The 27,087-nt window shown below is 39.5% G+C and overlaps 1 protein-coding gene across 1 annotated transcript in view; it reads right to left on the bottom strand.

Moving 5' to 3' along the window:
- Positions 1-27,087, bottom strand: part of LOC126272096 (fatty acid synthase-like) — a 332,645-nt gene that overhangs the window by 103,595 nt on the left and 201,963 nt on the right. Inside the window, exons 23-24 of the mRNA XM_049974674.1 lie at positions 12,222-12,401; positions 9,215-9,299 (exon numbers count right to left, since the gene is read on the bottom strand). Of these exons, the coding sequence (XP_049830631.1) occupies positions 9,215-9,299; positions 12,222-12,401 (265 nt within the window). The remainder of the gene's footprint in view (positions 1-9,214; positions 9,300-12,221; positions 12,402-27,087) is intronic.

Genomic DNA, 27,087 nt, shown 5'->3' with positions numbered 1-27,087 from the left:
ATCTACTGCTGAGGAATCTCGCAAACTCACCGGTTTTGCGACAGATGTCATGGCAGAAACCAGGCCGTTTTCAGCCCTACATGGCATTTTAAGGGGTGAATGCTTTAGTAACTCCAGCAGCAGACATCGAGATGGATGCAAATAAGCTGGTATGGATATTGCAGTGGGACGGAACTAAATGATGTTCTGGAGGGGATGTGCAAAGCATGGCATGGATGGAGATGTTTACCTGTCAGCAGCAATATGACTGGCATGGCAGTTACTATACTGATTTCAACTGCCTTAAACATAGCCTTCATCTCTTTCCATGCTCTGTTTCCTTGTGCTAGTGTCAACCATTTGCACTGGGTGCATTTGTGTTTATCTCTGGGGCCATCTCCATGCAGTGTTCAAGCTCTCTGCTCCCCCATAGATTAACTTGCACCACATTGAGTTTCATTCCTTCTTCTGGAATTTAACTCCCAGTCTTTGTTATTGAGACACTGTCAGCTTGTAAAGCTACATTTATGCCAAGTGTGGACATAAAACATAGAAAGATGGTGGCTCTGAGATAATGATGAACAAAGAATTAATGATACTGGCAAAAACATCAGCATTCATCCAGCATGAACTGTTATAATCATCAGAACAAGCAGCATGGTAGCTAACTTTATGACAGCACAAAATAAGCAATGATTTAGACAAAGTAGACAAATAATCATGAGTACCAATGACAACAAATAATTTTTTTATTGGATCATGAAAAACAGAACACACATATACAGCTCAGGCTGCAAATAGCAGTGTGGATATGGATGAAGCATATGTGCTGTTACCACTTGCAAAGTCAGGGAACATTTGTACAAAAACACAGAACCTAAAGAGGATCAGGTAATGAGGATTAGGGTCGAATGTCTAATGACTCTGACAACCATGTTAGCCTTGAAGAAATTAGTTGAACCATCCAATCCAACCAGAAGAATGAGAGTGACAGGATTTGAGGAAATTTTGAGGGAAATAATGTAATATTTTAAGGCACTAATGGAAAAAATAGATGCTGGGTGGTAAGTGAAACACAAGTGCAAGACCTAAATGTATGAAGTGAAACACAAGTGCAAGACCTAAATGTATGAAGTGTAGGAAAAAAATACACAGTTGTAATTTCTTACAGGATGTAATTTTTCTGTGTAAGTCGTGCTTTTATTTTGATATTTAGTTCATTATTCAACTTTTCGCTTATTTTGCCATTATGTACATTATCAAACTACATTACAGTGGTTTGGACCACAGCATGTGTTTTCTCACTATGGCAACTATGATAACACATTTTAATGGATTAAAACAGTGACAAAACCTGCATGAGGGTTGAACTTTTGCCGCTTTACACATGAACTTCCCATTTTGGATGGATGTGCCTGTGTTCACTATTGTTGTGTGAAACTCTTATTAGGGATTCCATCACATGTTGCTTTTTCCCCACACTGATGTGCAGGATATAATATGGTGTAAACATTACAGCTTTTTTTGTGTTGTAGCTTAATAATTCTCAAGAGTTACCTAATTGCTAAAAAAATGAAGTACAGTTTTAATTTCAAAATAAAATAACAGCTTACGCAGGAAAATAATTTCCTTTAAGAAATACATAAAAACTACTATAAAACATAGAAGCCATAGAACAGACCAACATGGAAACCACCAAAAATTAGAAACCTAGGGAGACTAGGTCTGATGAAATGAATGAGAAACTGGAAAGCTGGAAGTAGGAAATTTGAAGAGGAGCAGAGAGAACATATCAAAAGCAGGAATGGTGGTTGACCACAAGATATCCAGTCAGAATGTGGAGCAAGCTATACTATTGAAAATGAGAGCAATGCAGTATGGATCAATGAGAGTGAACTAAAAATGTGATGAAGTTAGATAATGGCATTCAGTGTAAAATGTACTGATGCGTCAAAAATGCCAGGCACAAGTGCTAGTGATAAAAGTTGTAATAAGAAAGCAATGAATGGAAATAATATAGTGAATTTAGATGAAGTTATTCCATAGACATGCAAGATTGGTCAGGCTACAAAGTGCTGAATGGTAGCATGTTAAGAAGCAGTAGTAATGATTTTAATATGCTAAGAAGTTATAATGAACAGGATGTAGCAAGCAAGCCAAAATCTCATCAACATGATGCAGAGAATAGGATGTATGTTAATGAAGATGATTTACTAAGAGTTGCTGAATGTTAGAACTATGTCTGAAATACCTGCAAGAAGAGCAAAGTTTATGATAACATGGAAGCAATGTGAACACGTGTAGTAAATAGAGGGTGACAATTATTGAACTATATGAAATAAAATCATCATAGCTTCTGAACAGTTTGCATTAGGATGTTCAAACTGCATGGTTCGCTGTGGATCATGATGGGAATTAGTGTATGTATGCATGGTTTGGTTTAGCAATGAAGCCTACTTTCATTTGGATGGGTTCAATAGGCAAAGTTGGCACATTTGGGGGACTGAGAATCAGCATTTTGCAATCGAGGAGTCTCTTCACCTTCATTGGGTGACTGTATGGTGTGCCATGTCCAGTCACAGCCTTGATGGCATGGTGACTACTGAATGGTTTTGGAAGATGATTTCATCCCCATCATCCAAAGTGACCCTGATTTTGACAAGATGTGGTTCATGCAAGACGGAGCCTGACCCCACTGAAGTAGGTGAATGTTCGTTATCCAGGAGGAAAACAATGGGGACCGCATTCTGGCTCTGGGGTACTCAGAGGTCACTGGTGTGGGCCTCAATTAGGCACCATATTCTCCCGATCTTAACATATGAGACTCTTTATTGTGGGGCTATATTAAAGACAAGGTGTACAGCACTAACCCCAAAACCATTTCTGAGTTGAAAACAGTAGAAATAGTTCACAACGGTAGGTGATGAGAAAAGCTTTACAGTCTATAAAAGATGTTTAAAGATAGGGTGGCACAATACTTGCCATGAGCTATAACTATGATAACTGGAAAATGTTATAAATAAGTTGTAGTACTTTCCTCATAAAGATTCTGAGAGAGAGAGAAATTAATCTTATATTCACTAAATAATTTCAAACACACTCAATTATAGGAAGTACACTTGTGATAGGACAAAAATTGAGTGTAATTAGTATGTCACAAGGACTGCTGCAGAATTACATCTGTAGGGTCTCCTAATAATCAAATAATCAACGAGGAACAGCATCTTGTTTTTTTTTTTTTTTTTTTTTTTTTTTTTTTTTTTTTTTTTTTTTTTTTTTTTTTTTTTTTTAAATTCCATGAGAGAAGAACTAGTAATAACTTAGAAAATGTAAGATTTGGAGTGAATTTGTTACAGTCTTTCTGGCTGAGATAATTGTCAATGCGTCAATGTCCACCTAAGCAGTGCATCACTTCTTATAACTAAAAAAAGTTAATTTATATTGCTGGATCAGACTATGTTCTGTACAATAAAAAGAATTCTCTAAGTGTGTGACCTGCTTAATTATTGAGGACTTTGGATGAGCATAACACTCAATTGCTATATTATTATTGGAAGGTAAACTGAAGCTAAGCTAATATTTACCCAAAAAAGAAGAATTTTGACCAATTGCAATATACAGAATGTACATTCATATTTCTAATTTCTCTTTTAAGAGTGTCTAATATATTCTACGAGTATAATTACCATCAATACCCATTTAATTTAAAAAGCTTGCATTTATATGTATTCCTAAGCATTATGGTGGTGCAACTTTCTGGGAAGAACTGCTTGCTGAAGCTATGGAGTTAACAGCATGTTCATTGGCATGTGCCCGAGTCCCAGCTCCTTGGGAGCCCTGAAGACCCCGGCTCTACACATTTTCATAGAGAACAGTTTGCTTCAAATTATTGATTATGATGAGGTAATTAATAGGTTTGTTTAACAGGAAAAAAGAAAAAAATGAAAGAAGGAAGGAAGGAATCAGAATGTTGAAAGATTGTGTAAAAGCAAACTGTAGGTAACAATTTTCTCTGTTTCTTTCATGAATAATATTGCAGTCTCTAGATGAGCTTTGGTCTTTCTGCTACCATTTTCCAAATGATCTAAAGCATGATTGTGTTTGTACACTAGAAAAGTGTGCACTGTTTTAATGAATTGCGAAACCCTGCCTGTACTTCCCACTGAACATGCACTAGTAAACCTAATGCATACTACCAAGTTTTTTGGCATTTTAAAACAGGAGATATGTATTTTTTTTAATGTTAGGGACTGAAAACCCATGTAATCTAGATCACACACGAAATCTTCTTCATTTGGATGGCTTGTTAGATGGATTCATATCATAAAACATACTTGATTAGCATAGGTGCCATTATGGCTTCACTCATCATTAAAATCTTCCTTAAACACATCAATGAAATTTTCCTTAAAATGACAAAATCTAAACATGACATAATTAAAAACAGTGTTTCATCATTTGTGGCCAGTGTAATTGATAGATGGCCAGAAAACAAAGGTGTTACACAATTACAACTTAGTAACTGACAGACTCAGTATTCAGATCATTTTATAACAGAGATCATCACATACAGTATATGTTCCTGTAACGTTGTACATGTCAATAGTAAGGCAGGTGATGCTCATAACAATGTTCAAGAAATACAACATTCAGCATTTAAGTAGTAAACACATGTATGGGCTGTATTGTACCAAAATGGGAACTCACATTTTGCTCCAGTACAGGCCACATATGTGTGTTCTATCTATGAGCCAAATGTTGCATTTGTTGAACACTGTAACAAACATGAGCTCTCATACTATTCACATGTACCGTGTTACAGCTAGAGATGTAAATACTGACTGTGCCAGTTACGAAGTTGTTAAGGCAGGACACCTTTGTTTTATGGCTTTGTTCCATTACACTGGCCATGAATGCTGAAAAGCTTTTTTAAATTATGTCTTGTATGGGTGTTGGGATTTTAAGAGAGAGATTTTAACAATGTGTGAAACTTTAATGGCTCCAACACTAATTGAAAATGTTTTATGATTTGAAGATCGCTAGATTGTTAGCTGAAACTAGTAATCCATCCATAAAAAGAATATTTCATGTGTGATCTTGACTTCATGGGTTTTCAATCCCCAACATAAATTTAAAAAAAATCCATAATTATCAAAAACATCTATGCATATATTCCACAAGCCACCTCACGGTGTGTGATGGAATGTGCTTCATATAATATTGTCATTTCCCCCCTTCCTCTGAAAGGGTGCAGCCAGTTTCCTTTCCCATCCTTAAAACAATATGAACTTGTGCTCTGTCTCTAATGATCTCATTTTTGGCAGGAAATTAAACCCCGATCTTCCTTCCTTTCTTCTTTATTTGCCCATTTTTCTGCTCCAATAAGCTGTTAATGCTGCACTGGAAGAATACCTGTAGAGAGCTTCTGACAGAGCTTGCATCTCACCAGTTTTCCTTTCATGGTCTTTTAGTGAGATATACATAAGAGGAACCACTATGATGCCTAGCTCTTCTACAAGGGGCATTTGAAAAGTCCGTGCAAAAATAAATACTACTTATGTGTTTGGGGTAAACCTTTTTTATTTTTCGACATAGTCTCTTTTTAGACTTATACACTTCGTCCAATGCTGTTCTAATTTGTTGATCCCTTCCAAGTAATAGGAATTGTCCAATTCTGCAAAACAGCTATTAGTTTCTGCAATCATCTCCTCATTTCAATAAAATCTTGTCCCACCAGCCATTTCTTCAAATTGAGGAACAAATAGTAGTCCGAGGGAGCCAAGTCTGGAGAAAAGGGGGGATGTGAAACGAGTTGGAATCCTATTTCAATTAATTTCGCAACCACAACTGTGTGGTGTGTGCTGGTGCACTGTTGTGATAGAAAAGGACTTTTTTGCGGTCCAATTGCCAGTGTTTTTCTGGCAGCTCGGTTTTAAAACAGTCCAATAATGATGTATAATATGCACCTGTAATATTTTTACCCTTTTCCAAATACTTGATGAGGATTATCCCTTGCAAATCCCAAAAGACAGTCGCCATAACATTTCCCACTGAAGGAATGGTCTTCGTCTTCTTTGGTGCACATTCTACCTTGGTAACCCATTGTTTATATTATTGTTTGGTCTCAGGAGTATAGTAATGTATCCATGTTTCATCCACAGTGATGAAACAATGCTTAAAGTCCTGCAGATACTTCCTGAACAGCTGCAAACCATCCTTACAACACTTCACACGATTCCGTTTTTGGTCAAGTGTGAGCAATCGCGGAACCCATCTTGTGGATAGCTTTCTCATGTCCAAATGTTTATGCAAAATATTATGTACCCATTCATTCAAGGTGCTCACAGCACAAGCAATCTCATGCACCTTCACTCTTCTGTCATCCATTATCATATCATGGATTTTATCAATGATTTCTGGAGTCGTAACCTCCACAGGGCATCCAGAATGTTCAGCATCACTTATGTGCATATGGCCACTCCGAAAATTTTTAAACCACTTATAAAGTGTTCTAATCGAAGGTCACTGTAATGTAGATCAAGCTTCTCTCTAGTCTCCTGAGGCGTTTTGCCTTTCATAAAGTAATGTTTAATCACTACATGAAATTTCTTTTCGTCCATTTTTTGACAATCACTCGACTTCTTTGATTCACATGAATGCCAAACACAAAGAAATAGACAAATATAGCTGAAACTTGGTGTGCATTCTTTCCAAAGATGCTGCTAACTAGACATGTCCTTGATATGCACCAGTGGTGCCATCTCTTGAACTTTTCAAATACCCCTCGTAGGAACATGTGCTCTCAGAATTTTAACAGTAAGTGTAAATCATGTCTTTGTGCACAATGCCTCTAGCATCTTTCACTATAGTGGATGAGTATATCCTTAAGCCCTTGATGAAATGTGCTGCTCTTCTTTAGATCTATATTCTCTCTATTAGTTCTAGTAAGGGTCTCAGACTAAAGAGCTACCTCATTCTTTGATGGACTACACTTTCTGAGCATTCTTCCAATGAATCTTAGTACAGCATCTGCCTTTTTTGTGGTTAGTTTCAAGTGGACATTACATTTCAAATAGGTCTGTGTACGTAATTCCAGATGTTCAATGGACATCACTGTTTCCAGTTATTTTACAGTGATCATGTAATCCAAAGTTAATGGATCTGTCCATATAATTTTGCAGACTAGGGACTATTTTTATGTTGAGAAACAACTGCCAATTCATACTACAAATGTTGATCCTATGCATGTCTTTCTGTGTTTCACTGCAATTTTTTTTTAACATTTCAGTTTTCCTATAAACATCATTGTCATCCAAGAACAGCCCCATGGACTTTCTGACATTATCTGCTGGACCATTTATATACATTCTTAACAGTAGTGGTCCTCTTGATACATCAGAAACTACCTTCCTGTCAGAAGATTTCTCTCCATTAAGAACGAGTTGTTACATTTGCTAAGATCTTTTCAATTTAACTAAAAAGCATGTCAGAAATTTAGTACACTTGTATTTTGTTTCCAGATGACAGTGTGGAACTCTATCTACCACTATTTGGAAGTAAGGAATGTCACATCACGCTAAGCACTGACATCTATTGCCTTCTGGATCTCGTGGACAAACAACAAGTTGAGTTATACAGTATTTTTGTTGATGGAGTCCATGTTGTTTCGTGTACAGGAGATTATAAGTCTCAAGAAAGTATAATACATTAGCATAAAATGTATTCAAAAATTCTATAACAAACTTTTGTAAGTAACATAGACTTACAATTCTGTGCATCAGTTCAACAACTCTCTTGAATTTTGGAATGACTGTCCATTTTTCTGTTCACTTGGAACATCTCATTCCTCCAACAACAAATATTTGACTGCTTTAGAAGAGGGACATGTTTCTTCACATACTCTCTGTAGAATTGTACCGGAATCTCCACTAGGTCCTGTCACCTTTTTACTGATGAACAATTCCATATTCTACATGTAAATCTCTTATCTCAACATATACTTTGGTGTTTGTGTGATTTCAGAATGAAGGAACGATAGTACAATCTTTCTCACTGAAAAGATTTTGGAAAATGAAACTTAGTATTTAAACTTTCTCTCTGTTTTCTTCTGCTCCTGTGCAGTGGTTATTTAAAGGGGCAACCATGCAACTTGTACCAACTTTCCTTCTATAAAGTGACCCTGCAAGTGTTCAATCCCCTTCAGGTGGGTTTGGACCAACCATTTGAGGCGTATCAAAAGATGCTGTGACATCGGGGATTCCTGGCTGTGTCAAAGTTACCACAGGTGCAAAAGCTTTCTCTAGAAGTGCTTTAAGCAGTCTGTCATCTGTAGGCAACACAGAGTCCTACTGTTTTGGAGAAGGTCAATTCCCACTGTGTTGGTACATCTTTATCTGCTTTCAGCAACACACAAGAAATATACTTTTATCCCAAGCTGTTATTATACTCATCTAAGTACCACTGCTATTCTGCTTTTGATTATCAGTTACTTGTCAAAGTCTGGATACTACTGATTATTTGTTATGGCAGCTAATTTGAACTGGGATAGGTGAATGTGGTGCTTTGGTATTGTGAAACTATACTACAAGGTCAGATAATGCTTCACTGGCACTCACAAAATACACAAACAATTAGTGAAAGGAAATGCACTGCTCAACACAGATAACAATAAAATAGCTATGGATCACTTTCAGGCAGAAGCATGTAATTAAATAAACTGATTAAAGTAGATGCATGTAACAAAATAAAAAACTAGACATGCTACATAAACGAAGTATTTTTGCTCCTGCTGAGAACAATGCTACAAAGTCAGCTCACATGAATTTAAAAGTGAACCTCCACAGACTATGCCAGATGGGCTATTCAGCACCCTACACCATGTCATCCTCTGGCAACGGAGTAATTCACATGCAGCATGAAGACATATAAGATCACACTCCACTCCCAGCCATTGTCAGTTTCCCAGTCCTAAGTACCACTTTTCTCTCTCAAGTATCTCCTCAGCTGGCATCATTCCAGTTGAGTACAAACCCCAGAGTTTGAGAAGCAGTTTAAATATTTTTAAAAGTAAATAGCTAAATTTTGAAAAATGCTTTCATTACCCGAAGAAAGTTTTTCTATTCACAAGAATTCTATTTACTTATCTCTAATACCTGGATTGAGATTACACAGATTATGACATGACCTATTTATTCTCTTTTTAATAGTTTTGAAACTTGATATTTGTTTTACTTACAGATTGTTCTTTCATTTCTGTGTCACTGATGATAGATGGGTCCATTTTGTTAAGGCCAATGTAGCTCAGGTCAGTATCATTGACCCTGAAATTTAGTTATATTGTAAGATGTAACCTTCTTCAGTTAATTCAAATTGTTAATACAGATTTAGTTGTCTCTAACACAATTAAATTCAGCAACATTTATATGAAAATAATGGTTAACACTTCCAAGAAAACTATTTCATAAAATATATGACATTGTTTCAAATTGTGCTAAAGACTGAAAAAACAGCTACAATTATGGAGTTTGTCAGAAATGAGACATTAGAAAATGTTTGGTTTGCATAAACTTTGATGCTTTCTTCTTGAGTTAAAAAACAACAAAGCCTGAGACAATCGTGGATCACTGATATTATGGCACATCACTTAGGGTGTCTGGTTTGATTCTTCATATCATAAATAATTTTCATCTCTGGAAATTTACAGGCAAAAGAATATCTGGTGTTACACAGTTTCTAATCACCAGATTATTTGTAACTGATCTAATTTAAATTCTAAATGTCTCTGCCATTTCAGGTGATGTTAGGGAATAACTTCCGGTTGATGACACCATTATAAGGGGAAATTAAACTTTGTGAGCCTACCACACTCTCTGAGAAGACTAAGTACTGGATTTCATCACAACTTCTTTCATTTCATCATTTACAGTAAAAAAAGTCACCATTCTTTGCACTCACTAAACACATGCCTCTTCTTTCTACCAATGTTGTTACAGCTAAGTTGAGTGGCTCTAGTTCTTTCCTAAAATTTCACTAACATCTCAGTAAAAAGGAGGTGCAAAAGTTCTCTATGTTATGTGTCCATGCAACATACAAAATCTAAAATCCATCCTGTGTGTTTTGGATTTACTTCACATTTGACTCACTTCACTATCTTATTAGGCTTCTAAAATGATAGATAGGTGCTTCTTTATCTGCAAAGATAAAAATTAGAATAAGGAAGGTGTCTGTTACAGGTCTTTATCCATTTATGATGAAAAATGGCTAGATTAATAATTATGATGACCATTCTTATTTGAAGACATATAACTTGGTTCAATGAGTCACAATGATACTGTTTTTTACTGCAGAATTTGTTTATGTCCCAGGAAGTCTCTAGACTTTCTTTCAGCTGAATTCTGTAATGGTTTATGCAGTCATACTGTGATCTCTAGTAATTCCCTTCATCACATTAAATGGTAAGGCAACTGGCAAAGTGTATGAAAATACAACAACTTCCCAGTAGGGGATTTCAGTCATGTAAATGACTGTCATCTCTCACATGGCTGTAATACACCCCTTATGGCTCTGATGAGTTAAAGTATGAAGTAATATGCGTCCCAAAACAATATAGAAGAAGAGTTGAACATTATCAAGCCACTGTGATTTGTATTGGAAGTCCAATTATGGAACATTTCACTCTGTAGCATCTCCCATAAAATTGGAATAATTTCTTTCAAACATATATTTCTTCAAACTCTTTGGCCAATTTAAAGGCTTACATGTGCGAAACCAAAGAAGAATTCAGGCTGTGTGGATGAGGTGTTAATATTATTTGTCCATCTCCTGTAGACCAATTGTGGGTACCTTTAAAAATGTTACCAACATTTTATACAATGAAGAGCCAAAGAAACTGCTACACCTTCTTAATATCGTGTAGGCCCTCTCGCCATCACACAGAAGTGCTAATGTTTGAAGCAGTGCTGGAGGGAATTTACACCACAAATCCTGCAGGGCTATCCATAATTCCATAAGAGTACAAAGGGATGGAGATCTCTTCTGAACAGTAAGTTGCATGTCGCCTCAGATATGCTCAATAATGTTTGGTGGGCAACAAAAGTGTTTAAAATCAGAAGATTGTTCTTGGAGCCACACTGTAGCAATTTTGGACGTGTGGGGTGTTGCATTGTCCTGCTGGAATTGCCCACATCTGTTGGAAGGCACAATGGACATGAATGGATGCAGGTGATCAGACATGATGCTTATTTATGCGTCACCAGTCAGAGTTGTATCCAGACATATCAAAGGTCCCATATCACTCAAGCTGCACACACCCTACACCATTACAGAACCTCCATCAGCTTGAACAGTCCCCTGCTGATATCCAGGGTCCATCCATGAGGTTGTCTCCAAAACCTTGCATGTCCATCCACTTGATACAATTTGGAATGAGATTCATCAACCAGGCAACATGTTTCCAGTCATCAACAGGCAAATGTTAGTGTTGACAGGCCCAGGCAAGGCATAAAGTTTTATATTGTGCAGTCATCAAGAGTACACAAGTGGACCTTTGGCACTGAAAGCCCGTACTGATGAAGTTTCATTGAATGCTTCAAATGCTGACACTTGCTGATGTCCCATCATTGAAATCTACAGCAATTTGCAAAAGGATTGCACTTATGTCATGTTGAATGATTCTCTTCGGTTGTCATTGGTTCCATCCTTGCAAGATCTTTTTCCGTCTGCAGCGATGTTTGAAATTTGATGTTTTACCGGATTCCTGATATTCTCAGTAGACTCATGAAAAGGTCGTATGGGAAAATCCCCACTTCATAGCTGCCTTGGAGATTCTGTGACCCATCACTCATGTGCTGACTATAACACCATGTTCAAACTTACTTAAATCTTGATAACCTGCCAGTTTAGCAGCAGGAACCGATCTAATAACTGTGCCAGACTCTAGTTGCCTGTATAGGCGTTCCTGACTGCAGTGCCATGTTCTGCCTGTTTACATATGTCTGTATTTGAATATGCATGTCTATACCAGTTTCTTTGGCACTTCAGTGTAATATGAACTTCACAGTTGTTTTAATGTTACACAACACACACAAAATGCCACACAGGATAAAAAATAGGCTCACTTGACTAGTTTGTAACACAAGGCTAATGAATAGAAAATTTAATTTAATTTTTATAAAACAGAATTCATATGACTGTTAGTAACAGCTACCAACCAAAAAGCATACAAAATTACTTTTTATTTTTACCTTAAATGTACAGATGCTTCCTCAATAAGAGTATCTGCCCTTAATGGCAACACACTCCTAATGGTTCCCCATGAACTTTCAGCATAAACATTAACTGTTAGATCTAGAAGAAGGTGCTGCTTATAGAAGTTGTCAGATAAGGAAAATTCTGGTGCAGTCTCATCCAGAATGAAAAAGTACCTAACAAACAAACAACAACTATGTAAATTTCACAGAAATTAAAAGAAATACATTCACATTAGCCCCTCTTGCATTTCTTAGTATATAAGTAGCTAACATTAAAAAGATAATAATAATGTTCTATGAAACTTCTAAACCATTAAGTAGATATCTGTCTGTAACAAAATTTGTATTGCAGCACAGGTACATGACAATACACTAATCATTAAGCTTACAGAACTGAACATTATCTCTAATCTTTAGAATTAATTATATCAAGAAGCTCCCAAATGCTGCAAGTAGAATGTCCACAAAATTAAAGTATGGAATTGAAAAGGAACTGGATATTTTAATGTAGGGTCTTCCTTTATGCACTCTGTATGTGTACCAACAGTGTATCAACAGTGGCTGCTAGAGAATTATGGCTAGCAAGACACTGCCCAACTGTAACCAACACTCATCTATTTGGTGACATGTGAGGTGAAAATGCTCACTGACCAACTGTAACCAACACTCATCTATTTGGTGACATGCGAGGTGAAAATGCAAGTTGGGAAAGCATTTGTATCTGGTTCACACACTCCTCAATGTATTGAAGAAATTTTGCATGTGAACTAGTTTAAAGAAAGGCAGTACTGATCTGAAATCTCTCTGAAACAGTCCCTGCTGATCAGAAAGCACTGAATATGTAGAACCAGAAACTACTTGCTGTATTAAATGACACTCCAAAGTATCATTTTTTATGTTTGTTTACTAAGCTACACAAGAATGCAGGTTGTTTGATTCTGGTTACCATACTAGCATTAGACCATCGCTATAGAGCAGGCTGTCATCACTAAAGGGTAGGTTGTCATGGTACTAATCTGAAACTACTAAATTCCATCATTAAACATGTCACTGAAAATGTAGATGTGCTCATTTCAGTTTGAGCCACTTGTGGTTGCTGGACAAAGTACAAATGAAGCATTCAATTTGCATTAAATGTTTGACATCACAAAGAGAATTCTTTTGCCAACCAAACCCATACCTTTCGCTGCTATGTTCAGGAGTCATTCACTTCTGTTTCACGCATATAACATGTGGTTGGCTATAACATTTTGAATTAAAAAAGCAAACTTTGGAAGAATTTATGGTAATATTTACCATGTAGAAACACTTTCATCTGACAGTATGTATTTTCTAACAATGGAAAATTCAGGACGCAATGTGACAATAATATGAAAAAGATACGTGCCACTCACCATATTACAGATATGATAAGCCATAGATAAGCACAACAAAAAGACTGTTAGCAAGTAAGCCTTCAGCCAACAAGGCCTGCATTGAAAATGGACAAAACACACACACACACAAACACACACACAAACACACAATGTAAACACAACTCACACACATGAGACCACAGTCTCTGGCTGCTGAGGCCACACTGCAAGAGGCAGCACATGATGGGAGAAGCAACCAGATGGTTAGGCTATGGAAGAGGGGGGATAGCAAGGTAGGGGTGGGGGACAGGGAAGTTATTGTCTTTACCCATCTAGCCCTTTCCCTGTTCCCAATCTAGCACTACACAGCCCTCTCTTCCACCAACACACTCACAGTCTTTTTACTTCTCCCCTTCTCTGCTCCCCCACCCCCACCCCGTCCCTGTTCTCCGTCTAACCCCCTGACTGCACCTAGCTGCCCAACCCTTTCTCTGCCTCATCCCTGTATGCTCCCACAAGCAGCCCTTTACCATCCCCCACCACTAACCTGCTATCCCTCCCCCCTCCTTGCCCACAGTCTGGCCTCAGCCAGGGGCAGCCAGGGACTGTGGTCATGACTCTGTGTGTGTGTGTGTGTGTGTGTGTGTGTGTGTGTGTGTGTGTGTGTGTGTGTGTGTTGTGCCTATCTACTACTCACAATCTCTGCTATATATAGTTTTACGGGTGCTGTGTTGATTCATCAAACAGACCATCCAATAGATTTACTGCTCTCATAAGCATTGTTCTGTTCTACCCATAAAAGGTAGCCACATGAAAAGAATAGAAATACTTATAAAAATTCAAGACTTTTGAGGTGTTAAACTATCCCATTAATGTGCCAACTCAATTATATTATTGTGACTTTGAAACTAGAAACGCAAAACAAAAGTGAGAATGGAACTGCCATGGTATTCAGAAGGAAACTTCCTAAGTTGATCTCTTGTGGAATGAAATTTTCACTCTGCAGTGGAGTGTGCGCTGATATGAAACTTCCTGGAAGATTAAAACTGTGTGCTGGGCCGTGATTCGAACTCAGGACTGTTGCCTTTCGCGGGCAAGTGGTCTACCAACTGAGCTACCCAAGCACGACTCACGCCCCATCCTCACAGCTTTAATTCCGCCAGTACCTCATCTCCCCACCCCCACCCACCCACCCACCCCCACCACCACCACCACCACCATCATGGACCTTGCCGTTGGTGGGCAGGCTTGCACGCCTCAACGATACAGATAGCCGTACCGAAGGTGCAACCACAATGGAGGGGTATCTGTTGAGAGGCCAGACAAACATGTGAATCCTGAAGAGGGGCAATAGCCTTTTCAGTAGTTGCAGGGGAAACAGTCTGGATGATTGACTGATCTGGCCTTGTAACATTAACCAAAATGGACTTGCTGTTCTGGTACTGCAAACAACTGAAAGCAAGAGGAACTACAGCCATAATTTTTGCCAAGGGCATGCAGCTTTACTGTATGATTAAATGATGATGGCGTCCTCTTGGGTAAAATATTGCAGATGTAAAATAGTCCCCCATTTGGATCTCCAGGCTGGGACTACTCAAGAGGACATTGTTATCAGGAGAAAGAAAACTGGCGTTCTATGGATCGGAGTGTGGAATGTCAGATCCCTTAATCAGGCAGGTAGGTTAGAAAATTTAAAAAGGGAAATTGATAGGTTAAAGTTAGATGTAGTGGGAATTAGTGAAGTTCAGTGGCAGGAGGAACAGGACTTCTCGTCAGGTGAGTACAGGGTTATAAATACAGAATCAAATAGGGATAATGCAGGAGTAGGTTTAATAAAGAATTTAAAAAATAGGTGTACGGGTAAGCTACTACAAACAGCATAGAGAACACATTATTGTGGCCAAGATAGATATGAAGCCCACACCTACTACAGTAGTACAAGTTTATATGCCAACTAGCTCTGCAGATGACGAAGAAATTGATGAAATGTATGATGAGATAAAAGAAATTATTTAGGTGGTGAAGGGAGATGAAAATTTAATAGTCATGGGTGACTGGAATTCATCAGTAGAAAAAGAGAGAGAAGGAAACATAGTAGGTGAATATGGATTGGGGCTAAGAAATGACAGAGGACGCCGTCTGGTAGAATTTTAAGCAGAGCATAACTTAATCATAGCTAATACTTGGTTTAAGAATCATGAAAGAAGGCTGTATACATGGAAGAACCCTGGAGATACTAAAAGGTATCAGATAAATTATATAAGACAGAGATTTAGGAACCAGGTTTTAAATTGTAAGACATTTCCAGGGGCTGATGTGGACTCTGACCACAATCTATTGGTTATGAACTTAGATTAAAACTGAAGAAACTGCAAAAAAAGGAATTTAAGGAGATGGGACCTGGATAAACTGAAAGAACCAGAGATTGTACAGAGTTTCAGGGAGAGCATAAGGGAACAATTGACAGGAACGGGGGAAAGAAATACAGTAGAAGAAGAATGAGTAGCTTTGAGGAATGAAATAGTGAAGGCAGCAGAGGATCAAATAGGTAAAAAGACGAGCGCTAGTAGAAGTCCTTGGGTAACAAAAGAAATATTGAATTTAATTGATGAAAGGAGAAAATATAAAAATGCAGTAAATGAAGCAGGCAAAAAGGAATACAGACGTCTCAAAAATGAGATCGACAGGAAGTGCAAAATGGCTAAACAGGGATGGCTAGAGGACAAATGTAAGGATGTAGAGGCTTATCTCACTAGGGGTAAGACAGATACTGCCTACAGGAAAATTAAAGAGGCCTTTGGAGAGAAGAGAACCACGTGTATGAATATCAAGAGCTCAGATGGCTACCCAGTTCTAAGCAAAGAAGGGAAGGCAGAATGGTGGAAGGAGTATATAGAAGGTTTATACAAGGGCGATGTACTTGAGGACAATATTATGGAAATGGAAGAGGATGTAGATGAAGACGAAATGGGAGGTAAGATACTGCGTGAAGAGTTTGACAGAGCACTGAAAGACCTGAGTCGAAACAAGGCCCCTGGAGTAGACAAAATTCCATTAGAACTACTGACAACCTTGGGAGAGCCAGTCCTGACAAAACTCTACCATCTGGTGAGCAAGAGGTATGAGACAGGTGCAATACCCTCAGACTTCAAGAAGAATATAATAATCCCAATCCCAAAGAAACCAGGTGTTGACAGATGTGAAAATTACCAAACTATCAGTTTAATAAATCACAGCGGCAAAATACTAACGCGAATTATTTACAGACGAATGGAAAAACTGATAGAAGCCGACCTCGGGGAAGCTCAGTCTGGATTCCGTAGAAATGTTGGAACACGTGAGGCAATACTGACCCTACGACTTATCTTAGAAGAAAGATTATGGAAAGGCAAACCTATGTTTCTAGCATTTGTAGACTTAGAGAAAGCTTTTGACAATGTTGATTGGAATTCTCTCTTTCAAATTCTGAAGATGGCAGGGATAAAATACATACAGCCAAAGGCTATTTACAATTTGTACAGAAAGCAGATGGCAGTTACAAGAGTCGATGGGTATGAAATGTTAGCAGTGGTTGGGAATGGAGTGAGACAGGGTTGTAGCCTATCCCCAATGTTATACAATCTGTCAATTGAGCAAGCAATAAAGGAAACAAAAGAAAAGTTCGGAGTAGGTATTAAAATCCATGGAGAAGAAATAAAAACGTTGCGGTTTGCCGATGACATTGTAATTCTGTCAGATACAGCAAAGGACTTGGAAGAGCAGTTGAACGGAATGGACAGTGTCTTGAAAGGAGGGTATAAGATGAACATCAACAAAAGCAAAACGAGGATAATGGAATGTAGTCGATTTAAGTCAGGTGATACTGAGGGAATTAGATTAGGAAATGAGACACTTAAAGTAGTAAAGGAATTTTGCTATTTGGGGAGCAAAATAACTGATGATGGTCGAAGTAGAGAGGATATAAAATGTAGACTGGCAATGGCAAGGAAAGCGTTTCTGAAGAAGAGAAATTTGTTAACATCGAGTATTGATTTAAGTGTCAGGAAGTCGTTTCTGAAAGTATTTGTATGGAGTGTAGTCATGTATGAAAGTGAAACGTGGATGATAAATAGCTTAGACAAGAAGAGAATAGAAGCTTTCGAAATGTGGTGCTACAGAAGAATGCTGAAAATTAGATGGGTTGATCACATAACTAATGAGGAGGTATTGAATAGAATTGGGGAGAAGAGGAGCTTGTGGCACAACTTGACTAGAAGAAGTGGTCGGCTGGTAGGACATGTTTTGAGACATCGAGGGATCACCAATTTAGTATTGGAGTGCAGCTTGGAGGGTAAAAATTGTAGAGGGAGACCAAGAGATGAATACGCTAAACAGATTCAGAAGGATGTAGGTTGCAGCAGGTACTGGGAGATGAAGAAGCTTGCACAGGATAGAGTAGCATGGAGAGCTGCATCAAACCAGTCCCTGGACTGAAGACCACAACAACAACAACACCAACGTCATCTTCCACCTTCCAAACTTCGCAGAAGCTCTCCTGCATACCTACTGTTACACAAGCCTGCCTGGCATGATACGTACACCCTACCCATTCCCCAACTCACAGTCACCAGCATGCCTCCCCACCCAGTCACACTCTCCACCCCCAACTAGTAGCATCTGAGACGACTCAGGCACAAGCAGCTTGTGTTGGTATCTGCCAACTGCTGGGCACCTCCATGACTGATATGCAACACAGGGCAGGCATCAACAATGTTGCCACTGACTGGCTTAGTCACTGCTGCACCATTACAGGTCCCCTCAATTACATCACCCAGGCAGCTGGCCCCAAATTATAGATACTGCACAGCAGTCCCAGCATTGGACTCAATGTTGCCTCCCTTGTCAGTGTGCCAAAGTAGTCCACCATGTCTGCACTCTTTCTATCCAGCTAATCATCATTTCTCCCATGTCCATACTGACCTCACTGGGCCCCTCCCATCACCAAATTGCCACAGGTATATACTCATTGTCATCAACAGGTTCACCCAGTGGCAGACAGATATGGTAGCTATGACTTTCAAAGACAATAGCTATGGTTTTCTGGTCATTTATGCCTCATGTTTTAGGTGCTTTGCCACATAATGGCAGACTGTCGACAACAGTTCACATCACGCCTATTTAAAACATTACCTGCAACATGTGGTACACTTGTTCATTTCATGACCAGTTACCCCTTGCCACAAATGTCATGGTGGCAAGATCCCACAGAATACTGTAAGCTGTCCTCACATGCTGTAACACAACCTGTACCCTAAATCTTCTGTTGTTGGTGGTCTGGTCTTCAGTGCAAAGACTGGTTTGATGCAGCTCTCCATGCTACTCTATCCTGCGCAAGCCTCTCCAAATAACTACTTCAACATCTATATCCTTCTGAATGTACTCCCTCTGTGATTTTTACCCTCCACACTTCCCTCCAGTACTAAATTCTTTTCCCCAATTCCGTTCAGGACCTTTCGCAATCACTGCTTCCCTTTCATGCCCCTTGGTTCTTATAACTGCCATCAGGATTCTGTACAAATTGTAAATAGCCTTTCACTACCTGTATTTTACTGCTGACAACTTTAGAATTTGAAAGCTGCCAGGTACTCCATATCAACGACTTCAATAGTCATTAGACATCATAAGAGAGCAGATTGGGGCAATCTGCAAAACTCATGGACTTCGAACATGGTCAAGTGCCATGGGTGCCACTTGTATCATACATCTGTATGCAACATTTCCACACTGCTAAACATCCCTAGGTCCACTGTTTCCAATGTGATAGTGAAGTGGAAACATAACGGGACACACACAGCACAAAAGCATACAGGTGGGCTTAGTCTGTTGACTGACAAAGATTGCCAACAGTTGAAGAGGGTCATAATGTGTAATAGGCACAGGATCCACTCCAAGTACTTTGACAGTTAGGCAGGGGGTGAGAAAACTTTGATTTCATGATTGAGCAGCTGCTCATAAGCCACACATCACGCCGGTAAATGCCAAAGAATGCCTCGTTTGGTGTGAGGAGTGTGAACATTAGACAATTTTGAACATTGGAAAAACGTTGTGTGGAGTGGTAGGGTGTGGGTATAGCGAATCCCCAGTGAACGTCATCTGCCAGTGTGTGTAGTGCCAACAGTAAAATTCAGAGGTGGGAGTGTTATGGTGTGGTCATGTTTTTCATGGAAGGGGCTTGCACCCCTTGTTTTTTGAGTGGCACTATCATAGCACAGGCCTACATTGATGTTTTAAGCACTTTCTTGCTTCCCACAGTTGAAGAGCAATTCGGGGATGGTGACAGGATGTTTCAACAGGATCGAGCACTGGTTTATAATGCACGGCCTGTGGCAGAGTGGTTACACCACAATAACATCCTTGGAATGGCCTGCACAGAGTCCTGACCTGAACCCTATAGAACACCTTTGGGATTTTTGGAACGCCAACCTCGTGCCAGGCCTCGCTGACCGACATCAATACCTCTCCTCACTGCAGCACTCCGTGAAGAATGGCAGCCATTCCCAAAGAAACCTTCTGGCATGTGACTGAACATAAGCCTGCAAGAGTGGAAGCTGTCATCAAAGTTAAGGGTGGGCCAACACCATATTGAATTCCAGCATTACCGATGGAGGGCACCATGAACTTTTATATCTTTTCAGCCAGATGTCTGGATATTTTTCATCACATAGAGTACATCAAAGGCGCAGCCATTGTAGAACCAACTTTCTGAAAATGTGGAACAATCAAAACTGAAGGCTTCTGTGATGCTAATGATGCATCGGAACTTGAGCAACAGTGGGCTATATTTTTATGTTAGTTGGAGCAGCAATTTTTTATGCTTAAAAGACCAACTAATGTTTGTCTATCCAATACATAAGCCAACAGCAGTCCAAGAAGCAGTGCAGTAGATATTCAGTGGTTGCTCCATGAACTGTGTGTTAATAGATAATAGAGGTGCCACTGCACTGAAACACAAAGGCATCCATCATGCTCAAACAAAACACATTCACATGCAGCAACACTCTATACTTGAGTTAATTAATTTGGGAAAATTCAGCATCAAGTCAGTCAGTTCCAATAAGCACCGAGCAGATTTTTGGACAAAGAGATAATTTAATTCTCTCAAAATAGTTTTGCAATTTTACTTACACTTATTTGGTTGGTACATTAGTTTGTAGTGTTTTTGTTTGGCATGCTGTTATTCCAATTTCTAAGGGTTTATTTATGAAGTATCATTTTTTACTTGTAGTTCATTGTTGCTATTTGAGTTTATATATTTTCATTTTCTCCGTTGGATGTAATGAGTGGAGCTGTGGATGCTGGAAAATGGAGTGCCAAGTGGAGAAACTGGAACATTTCCAACATACTCTTCTGTTTGAGCTCAATAGAGGGCTGATAGCAGAGGCAGTGAGAAACATCTGTGCCACATATGGGGACAATGTCATTGGATGGAGCATAGTAAGACAATGGTTTTCTCATTTTGACATTAGTGACTCTCCACATTCAGCAAGATCTTCGGAGTTTGATGAAGATTTTTTTAAACATGTTAATCCACAATGGTCCATGTCAGTGTACTTGAGAACTGGCAAATGTGATGGCCTATCAGAATTCCACCATTGTGTGATATTTGCATGTAGTGGGCAAGGTTCAAAAAGCAGTTGTTTGGGTACTGCATGCTCCAAGACAAAATAACAAAAATCAGCAGGTGGCCATATATGCACTTCTGCTTGCATATTAATTGGCTGAGGACTAACACTGACCATTCCTGTCCTGTAACATTACCGATGATGAGACATGGTGTCTTTATGCTAACACTAGGAAAAGAAAAGAATAGCCGAGACCAAACAAAGCAGCAACTCCCCATACAAAGACTTGTGCACACCGAAAAAAGACAATGCTATGCATCTGGTGGAACAGCAATGGTGTGGTGTACTACAAATTGCTTCTCCGAGGTGTATACTTCACTACTGACATTATTGTCAATAGCTGATATGCCTTGCAGTAACAATCCAAGAACAGCAACCAGGAAGACTTCATGAAGACTCCATGATAATGCCCACCTGCATTCTGATAGGCTGGCAAAAAACATTATACAGCAGTTGGATTGAGAAGTCATTCCATGCCTACTTTATTCATCTGATCTTGTGCCCTTAGATTTTCAGTTTTTCTACTCTCTATCAAACAACCCTCAAGGAACTTCCTTTCCATATGAAAATATGCTCCAAACATGGCTGGAAGAATTCTTTACCTCAAAAACACAATTTCTGCAGGTGCAGAATCAAAAAGTTATCTCAGCTTTGGCAACTGTTGTAAATAGTGAAGAACTATATATTAATGATGAATAAAGTTTCTGCTGTGTGTAGCTTTCATGTTTATTAAACATACGGAAAACACCACAGACTTATGCTCCAACCTCCTCTTTCGTTCATTCATTTAATGTTTCAGAAAGTGGTGAAATACTAGTGTTTACTGTCAGTGTCCCACTGACATAAACATGATTAAAGGCAGAGTACAATCATGTTATGAGAAATAAAACATCTATATCCTTCTGAATGTACTCCCTCTGTGATTTATACCCTCCACACTTCCCTCCAGTACTGAATCTGTAATTCCTGAAGAAATTATGTATAATAAAGAACTGTTAAATCAAACAATGGAAAATCCAGGATGGAATGTAACAATATTATGAGAAGGAAAGTTGCTACTCACCATATAGTGAAGGTGTTGAGTTGCAGATAGGCACAACAAAAAGATTCTCACAATTATAGCTTTCAGCCATTAAGGCCATCTTCAACAACAGACACAACAAACACTACTCATTGTGTGTGTGTGTGTGTGTGTGTGTGTGTGTGTGTGTGTGTGTGTGTGTGTGTGTGTGTCTATTGTTGATTAAGGCCTTAATGGCCAAAAGCTATAATTCTGAGAGTCTTTTTGTAGTACATGTCTGTGACTCAGCATCTCCTCTACATGATGAGAGCAACTTCCCTTCTCATAAGACAGAACTGTTAAAAGTTCTCCTATTATTTAACATTACTGACTGACTTTACTAGGTCTCCTACTACTCATTATGGGTACTGACTGGCTTCACTAGGTCTCCTACTTCTCTTTATGGGTACTGACTGGCTTTATTAGACTTAAAGGGAGAGAAACCACATAATAAATTTCCGTTTGATGTGGGCAACAGTGGGGCAAGACCACTGATGTTTTGTCTCCGTGTGTAAATCAGTCAGTCAATCCATTAGTTACATGTTCTTTTCATTGTATATAGTAGCCAAATCAACTAGTATGGCTTTGTTGATAATGAATCTTCACTCATACATGCCTAGCTTGATGAAGGCCAATCATATGCTGAATACTCCCTGGTATATAAGGGAAATGCACAGGCTGTCCATTTCACTTTTATATACCTGCCCTCCACTTACCCCTCGAAGCACTACCTCTGAATAAAGGTATTCGGATATGATAATTCTCCTGATCAATCTATTTTCTTCTGTTTTTCCTTTTATTGGTACTTTTCCACATCTTTCTTTTACTACCTATCCTCTCTCCCACTTTTCTTTCCATTTCCTTTTCTTTGTTTTTCACATTTTTCCATTTTCACTTTTTATGTTTTCCCATGCCACTACCTCTTGTAGCACACAGTTTTCAGCCCCACCATTTTAAATTTACATTCATTTACTTGATTATTATTGTTGTATTTGGCCATATGTCACCTATGTCTTGCTTCCAGCACAATGTGTTCACTTTGTTGGTTTGCCTACCCTTGGCCAACAGGTGTCTCTCCTCCTGAGACTATTTACCACACGTTCATCATATTTTGAGGACATGATACTGCAAACAAACAGTCTGTTGATCCACTGAATGTTATAGTACCATGAAGGGGCACCAGTCATGCTTCCAAGCAGTGAAGGCATCAGTAAATAGGTGGCACAGCTTTCAAGGAAACAAGTCCTGTCCACAAGTCACATGGTCACAGACATACTTCCGCCTGCTTGATATTTAAGGCAGAGCACAACTTCCAGTGGTAGCATTCAACCATTCTCTCTGTTACAAGCCAGGAGCTGGCTACACCTCATAGCTCATCAATCGGAACTCCCCGAGACCAGGCCAGATGCTCCATTCTACAATGCACTATCTTCACACTGCTTTCTGTTATGCCACACTATCTGGCCCACCTGGATTCCACTCCTACAACCACTTGTTATTGTTGTAGTGCCAGTAGGTTTTGTTTCTGTTAGTTTCAAGTGATCACCAACATTTTTTCAGTTGCTATCCAAATTTAACTTTATTGTAAGCTTATGCCATGTATAAAGTATTCTTATATTCAACCGGGGAATAATTAACCACAGTTTACTGAGGCTTAACATTGGCAACAAGAATAAAGACATGTTTTCTGCTACACTTTTGTCTTATTGCAGGAGCCATTGCTTTCTTGCTGAGGTTGGTTACCCCATGTAAGTAACACATTCATGCTGTTGGACACTTTTTACACATTTGTGAACAATGTGGACTTGAATAGGTCAGTGCCAGGGGGAAACAATTCAGGGTTGATCCTGTGCCAGGCTTCATAGCAGCACCTCCTCTAGCTCCAGTGCATTTGCTGTCTCTTCCATCATCTCCTTATCTTGTCCACCAGTGTCCACCTCCAACCATGCCCAGTGCTGCTTCGCATGTTGCTGCTATGCTTAGTTCTTCTCCCAAGGGAGACTTTGTCTGATAATCTGTTGGGGACAAAGTTTGAGTCCACACTCTGTGGTTCCTGGGGTCCTCAGCTGTTGCTGTTCTGCCTGGCCACCATGCTCCCTACCTTCAGCTGCACTCACTCAACACTGCGTGCAATGCCACTTCATGTCTTGGTCACGAAAATGTAATCATCTCCAGCCTTCCTTATGAGAGTGGAACTGCCCAGGATGCATCACTCAATCCATCTGATGTGTCTACACTCTGCTGCACCTGATCTCAGGCACCACCCATTCATTGCCACCCCCCCCCCCCTCCCCCCCCCAGCCGCAAGACTGACTTTGCTTCTATACTCTGGTGCCTTTATCATGAGAATGCAACCAAGGCTTCTTTCCCTTACAAGGGTGGCACACCATGTCTTCCAGTGCTGAGGAACCCACTCACTTTCCTTCTAGTTGTGCCCAGAGCTGTGTCCATGATGCAATAACTGGCTCTCTGCATAAAGCACCATGACTGAACTGCCACCCAGCCACTGCTCAATCCTGGTTGCACCTGACACTGCTTGTTTCCAATACCTTTACCTTGGTGCAGCCATGATCAGCCTTCCTTCCCATGATGGTACTACACCTTCACTGCTGCTAAACATGCAGCCTGCATTCTTAGTGTTGTCCTCTGGCTCCACTTATGGACCCTTTCCACTATGATGCAAAGTTATTTCCATAAAGACACTGTTACATTGTGGCTAATGGATATAAAATAATTTGTAGAGGTGATCATGGTGTCACTTATCTTGAAGCTGTTGAATATCCATTGTACATGTGGCTTTGTTGTCTAGGCAATCATTGATTCCTTTGCTGCTCAGGATGAAAAAGGTGTGGGTTTTGACTATTGCCAGACTACTGAAATCATGAAGCAGCATTCCACAATTTTTTGTTTAGAAAAAGACATATTTATTGTCAGAACCTTTAACTTGAAAGTAAGTTAGTAAATTTCACAATATCAAATCACAAAAATAAAGTACCACATGGATTGTGGACATCACATGGTTATCAAGAAACACACATACAAACAGTTCCCAACCGCCACCAACACACAAGTGGCCAAAATCATGTTGCTGACCAAAGATCACAGAGTCATATTGACAAAGAACTCATTATTTCTGTATCAATTAATGATACTGCATTTTAAAGTTACATGAAATATCAAATAGCATAAAGGATAATTTAGTGATAATAATAATATGAACGACAAAACTGTACATATAACTAATGCAAGACAAACTTTTAGAAATAATAAAAGTAGTAATTTAAATACACACACTCTCAAATTTGCATTGATTGCAGCACCTACCCTAACATCATACTAAGTGAATGCTTTTCGAAAACAACTTTAATTAGTGTATAATATCTTATAATAAAATGGGCTCTATTGATCAGTTCCATTACACACTACAGCTGAACCCAATGCTGCCCCGATGGTCAAGCCTGACACTGCCCAACAATAAGCACCACTGCTTCCAGTTGACACAGCCATGGTTGATCTCTTCCTTTCAGCACTATGTGACTCTGCTTCTATGTAACGTACATCCACCCTATTGATGTAGATTTTTTTTCCAGGTTCCTGCGCTTGTCACTGTGACACCCTTCCCACTACCCTATTGTCTCACTCCACCCAGTTGCTCCCATGCTCTGGCATAGGCTATGGCAACAGCCTTTCTGCCGCCCCAGGACTCCCTTTGACCAACGTTTTTTCCTGTGATCCTGTGTCCATGCTATTTCTGTTACTTTTTGTTGCATCTCTCCATGCCCCCAGCTCCCTCCTACATTTGTGTACTCCTCACATTCTCCTTACATGCCCTTTCACACTTCTACGCCACTCCTCTCTTATGCTCTCACAGAAGTGACTGCTGTTCTCATGTTTGTCAGTACTTGCTGTCACTGCATCTGTCATCAGCAGTGCTGCACTCTTGGCATCTGATTGTTAAAACCTAATCTCATAGTGTTTGCAGTGCCTCTGCAGCATCTACTCTGTGGCCACCAGAGACTTCAGGCCTCATGTGGGACCAACATTGGGTCAACAAGTCTGCCTCTGTGGGCCACTGTATGCCTTACATCTGGTAGTCTTTTACACTACCACTAATTCTCCTCCATCTTCTCTTCACAACACTGCCCAGGACAGCCACAACCTGGACAGCATCCACTGCACAACCTCAGATCTTGGATTCCTGGGATTGGGTTGAAGCCACACTGGATTCCCCTTTCCACTAGACCCCTCTTATCACCTGAGGGAAGCTTCCATTCAAGATCTGCACCCTTTCTCAAGATAACTTCACCAACTTCTCAAGGGGGAAAAGGGGTTGCATATTGGCCACGCCAACTATGTTACACTTCCGACATGTCACAGTGCTGTGGTTTTCCTATCCTTGGCCTGCAGGCAACTCTTGTCCATGAACTATTTACAAATAGCACAAGGGCACTGCATGTTGTCAATACGACACTGTATACAAACAGTCTGTTGATGCACTACTTGTTATAGGCACCACCAGGGACACATTCTGAGAATGCATGCATCAGGAAACCAATGGCGCTGCTTTTAACAAAACAAGTTCTATTTGCTTGTGATGTGGTCATGGATGCTGCTTCACTGTTTGCCACATCACAGGGCCTTCCTGGACATTACTCCTACAGCTGCTCGGAACGAGGCATCCCTTGGAACAGTTATAATGGCAGTGGACTTCATTTCTGTTTCTATCAAATGATCATGAACAGTCTTTCAGTAGTTACCCAAACATCACTTTATTGTGCACTTGT

The sequence above is a fragment of the Schistocerca gregaria genome, chromosome 5 (genome assembly GCF_023897955.1).
Source record: "Schistocerca gregaria isolate iqSchGreg1 chromosome 5, iqSchGreg1.2, whole genome shotgun sequence".
Classification (NCBI taxonomy): domain Eukaryota; kingdom Metazoa; phylum Arthropoda; class Insecta; order Orthoptera; family Acrididae; genus Schistocerca; species Schistocerca gregaria.
Note: the sequence above shows the minus strand (reverse complement) of the source record. Positions and strands in the feature narration are given on the sequence as shown.